General features: G+C 48.5%; 1 protein-coding gene across 2 annotated transcripts in view; it reads right to left on the bottom strand.

The window, feature by feature from the left end:
• Positions 1-4,189, bottom strand: part of Il6r (interleukin 6 receptor) — a 45,423-nt gene that overhangs the window by 16,645 nt on the left and 24,589 nt on the right. For both annotated transcript variants that reach the window (XM_021158566.2, XM_021158565.2), the window contains exons 2-4: positions 3,279-3,515; positions 2,252-2,375; positions 101-285 (exon numbers count right to left, since the gene is read on the bottom strand). In XM_021158566.2, the coding sequence (XP_021014225.1) occupies positions 101-285; positions 2,252-2,375; positions 3,279-3,515 (546 nt within the window). The remainder of the gene's footprint in view (positions 1-100; positions 286-2,251; positions 2,376-3,278; positions 3,516-4,189) is intronic.

The following is a 4,189-nucleotide window of genomic DNA, read 5'->3' on the forward strand; positions in this document are numbered from 1 at the left end:
CTTTGTAGACCAGGCTGGCCTCGAACTCAGAAATCCGCCTGCCTCTGCCTCCCAAGTGCTGGGATTAAAGGCATGCGCCACCACGCCCGGCTTCCCTTACCCATTTTTAAGCTGTGAAAAGCTTCATTGTGGCTGGACTTGCTTCCCACACTGTTTGCAACGCACAGTGACACTATGTGGTACACTTTGTCACCCTCCAGGATCTCCACCTGGCAGGAGAAGCTTTTCAGCTGCTGAGAATACTGGCAGGGCATCTGGAAGTCACTCTTCCCGTTGGTGGTGTTGCTGTGGGACACAACAGAGAAGGGCACAAAGGTTCTAGCAATTTTTGTTTCTTTTTCAAGAGAAAGAAGTCTGGCTCAAGAATTGGAAGCTTGGGAACTGATTCTAGCTTTCAGGCTTCAACTCAGCCAGTGTCTGCTCCTATTAGTGTCTGTGACTTTCAGCACGCTTTTCATCCCAAGTGTTTATTTTCTCCCTAGAAAATAGTCAAGCTAAAGGCATTAGTGCCCGTCTGATAGGATCTTTGGCAGAGCCCAGCCAATGAGGGACAGGCGGAGAAGAAGGTCCCTCTGGTCTTATTCCCTTCCTGGGTCTTGTCCTTCGAACTATAAAGGATACACACAGAAATGAATAGGAAAAGCCCTTCCCTGTCCCAGGGCACAAAAGACCTGCCCTCAGGTGATATAGCAGAAATGCTGACAAATCAGCAAAGCACACACATAAAGAGGAACAGGAGGGATGGGGAGAATAGAAAAGAACTCAAAGACTGAAGATGGCCAAGGGAAGTCAGAAACCACCCCAGTGGACCCGGAAACCTGAGATCTCACCCACTTCCACTTTCCCTGCCACTAGAAAACAAGTGAGCAACCTCAGACTCAGATAAGAACCTCAGGCTCAGACCGCGCTGGTCACCACACTGGTTTTGTAATGTGGAAATTCTCCCCCATCTGCTAGGGGTATTTCCAAGACCCTTTGTTGAGAGACCTGAGACTTCAGAGTAGCAGGGCCTACCCTAGTACACCATGCCTTCCCAATGCCCTGCAGTACTGCCAGGCTCCCAGGTAAACCTCTGGCTCTCATGTTTTGTGCTCTTGATCACTGTCTGATCTTGTCCTAGGGCCAGGCTTGATGAACACAAATACCGGCAAGCAGATGATCAGGAGTTCTGTGGAACAGCACAGGTAGCTGGAGCTGATTCACAACCTGGGTGGGGTTACTTAGAATGACCCAATTTAAATCATGCTTTTGTTTACTTCTGGGAATTTCCACTTAATATTCTGGGGCCATGTTTGACTGGTAGTAACTACCAGGACCCATAAGAAGGACCCATAAGAAGGACTACCACACTCTGACCACTCAAACTTTATTGGGAATATCTAGGCGTAAGAGGCGTGGCTTGTGGGTGGAGACTACAATTTCTCTAGCGTGCTACGTTATACTTCTTCTTCCTCCCTGGCCCCAGGTCTCCATGCCATCTTCTAACAGGCAAAAGTCACCTCCCCCAACCCATGACCACTCTCTGTATACTGTCTTTATGATGCTCACAGGGCCAAGGTACTGATAGAAGCCTATCAGCCTCATTCCAAGCCCCCAGAGCCATTTGTCCCTTTCCTGTAGGACAACACCCAAAACCTTTGGACTTTGATGGAAAATGGGCTTGGGTTCTCTTCCCAACCACTTAGAACCACTTCCTAGCTAGATGACCTCAAGCGAGTTAATCGGTCTCCCTGAACCTCGTTGCGCATCTCCCGTAGCTGTTGGGAAAACTGAATTGAGCCTAGGGCCCAGGTCCTTTATTCCTAAGGATATTTTTTCTTTTTCTTTCTTTCTTTTTTTTTTTTAATTTTTGAAATAACTGAGAATCAAAACATGGCCTTAAACATGTTATATGACAGACTTGGAAAAACTTTCTACTGATAAAACATTGATCCTGGGACTGAAGAGATGTCTCAGTAGTTAAAGGCACTTGTTGCTCTTACAGAGGGTCCTGGAATCGACTGCTAGCACCCCCATGGTGGCTCACAACCACCTCTAACCTTAGTTCCATGAGATTCAATAGGCGTGCATATGGTGCACACACATGCTACAGGCAAAACATTCATGCACATAAAATAAATCTAGAAAAATTAAAAGGTCCCTGTCCACTCAATCCAACAGCTGCCTGGAGGGCTCCACCCTTCTTCCCTTGGCTCTAGGACATCAGCAAGCATCAACTAGACTCGAGTGCACAGCCCCACCTGACACTTACATTTTCTTTGCAAACAGCACAGCCTTCGTGGTTGGAGAAGGGGTGCTGCTCGGATGCCACTCACAGATGGCGTTGACAAGGGGGTTCTTCCGGAAGCAGGAGAGCTTGGGCTCCTCTGGGGGAACTGCAAGAGACTCAGCAGATTGAGGGGGTGCAAGGCCTCCAAGCAGACCTGCTCTGTGCATCATTACCCCCACCCGCAGCTGAGGGGACTACCTGGTTCAGCTCAGAGACACAAATGACAGGACTCCCTAGAGTCCCAGGCACAGAGAGAAAGGGCTGACTACTGCGGTGGTTCTCAACCTGTGGGTCGCGACCCCTTTGGCAAACCTTTCTCTCAAAAAAACACATTTACATTACATTTACATAACAGTAACGAAGTTACAGTTATGAAGTAATAATGAAAATAATTTTATGGTTGTAGGTCACAACAACATGAGGAACTGTGTTAAAGGGCCGCAGCGTAAGGAAGGCTGAGTACCAAGGCTCTAAAGGGTTGAAAAGACCATGATGCAAAAGGAGCACCTGTGTCCTCACCTGATGTTGACACTGGACAAACGGACACTGGAAGGACCACACGGGACATAAGGAAGAACGTGGCTGAGAGCAGGGCTTCCACTGGAGCTGAGGGAGCCCTTACCCTGCCAATCCTTGGTGGGATGCACCCTCTGAGAGTCTCATGTGTGTTTCAGGGGTGCTAGGCAGTTTTCAGCACGTACTTTCTCTTTGTAACACTTTGCAACATGGAAACTTAGTAATAAAGTTCACTTTATTTTGCCAAAAGAATCTGAGGGAGTTAGCAGCCGCTAAGCCCAGGTGCCTGACTGGGAGTCCAGAGCTATTAAATCTGCCAGATGGCTTCCACCGCTGGCCGGCCACATGCACAGGCGAACGGTGTCCCTTTTCCTGAAACTTTTGAGCCAAAAATGACAAAGTTAAAAGATCAGCCAGAGGATCTTTCTCGAATGCAGAGGACATTGAAGCTATCCTCGGAGCCACTTCCAAGGACACTGACAGCACAACTCACCATCCACCAGCAAGGGCACAGTGCCCACCAGGTGATCATTCAGGGAGCATAAATAGTCCCCAGTGTCGCTGAGCTGCACGTCCCTCAGAACCAGTGTGTTTCCTGTGGTAGTCCATTCTCTGTTTTGTGAGCCAGAGTACACCCAGTGAATGGTAACGTTGCCTGCTGCTTCCTTCCCGGGGCAAATCAGGGTAACGGTGGCCCCTGGCAGGCTTGTCACTGTGCCATTTGCCACCTCTGGGGAAGAAAAACACAAAGTAAGCCTTGGCAACTGGAAAATGGGACTTTGCGGATGATTTGGAGAAGTCAAAGGCCTTCACAGTGACACAGTGACTGTAGAGTCCTCCCACGGTCCAGCCTACACCACATCTGTCTTGGCCTCCAGAAACCTCCCAGACCACAGAACTGTCTCCTACAGTGCGTCCTCTCACGCCATGATCCAGCAACCGAGCTCCCTTGATAGAAAACCCTGTAAAGAGACAGGTGAGGTGGTGCTCGCCTTTAATGCCTCCCATTTGGGAGACAGAGGTGAACAGATCTTTGAGAGTTCAAGGCTGAGGTCAACTTGGTCTACATAGCAAGTTTGGATCAGTCAGAGCTACATTGTGAGACCTTACCATAAAAAAAGAAAAGGAAAGAAAAGAAAAGAAAAGAAAAGAAAAGAAAAGAAAAGAAAAGAAAAGAAAAGAAAAGAAAAGAAAAGAAAAGAAAAGTGCTGGGCGTAGTGGCGCATGCCGTTAGCCCCAGCGATATCCCTGCATTTGGAAAGCAGAGACAAGGGATCTCTGAGTTCCAGGCCAGCCTGAGCTACACAGAGAAACCCTGTCTTGAAAAATCCAAAAGAGAGAGAGAGAGAGAGAGAAGGAAGAGGGGGAGGAGGGGGAGAGGAAGAAAAGGAAGGGAAGGGAAGG

The sequence above is a fragment of the Mus caroli genome, chromosome 3, assembly GCF_900094665.2.
Source record: "Mus caroli chromosome 3, CAROLI_EIJ_v1.1, whole genome shotgun sequence".
In the NCBI taxonomy this organism is placed as follows: Eukaryota; Metazoa; Chordata; class Mammalia; order Rodentia; family Muridae; genus Mus; species Mus caroli.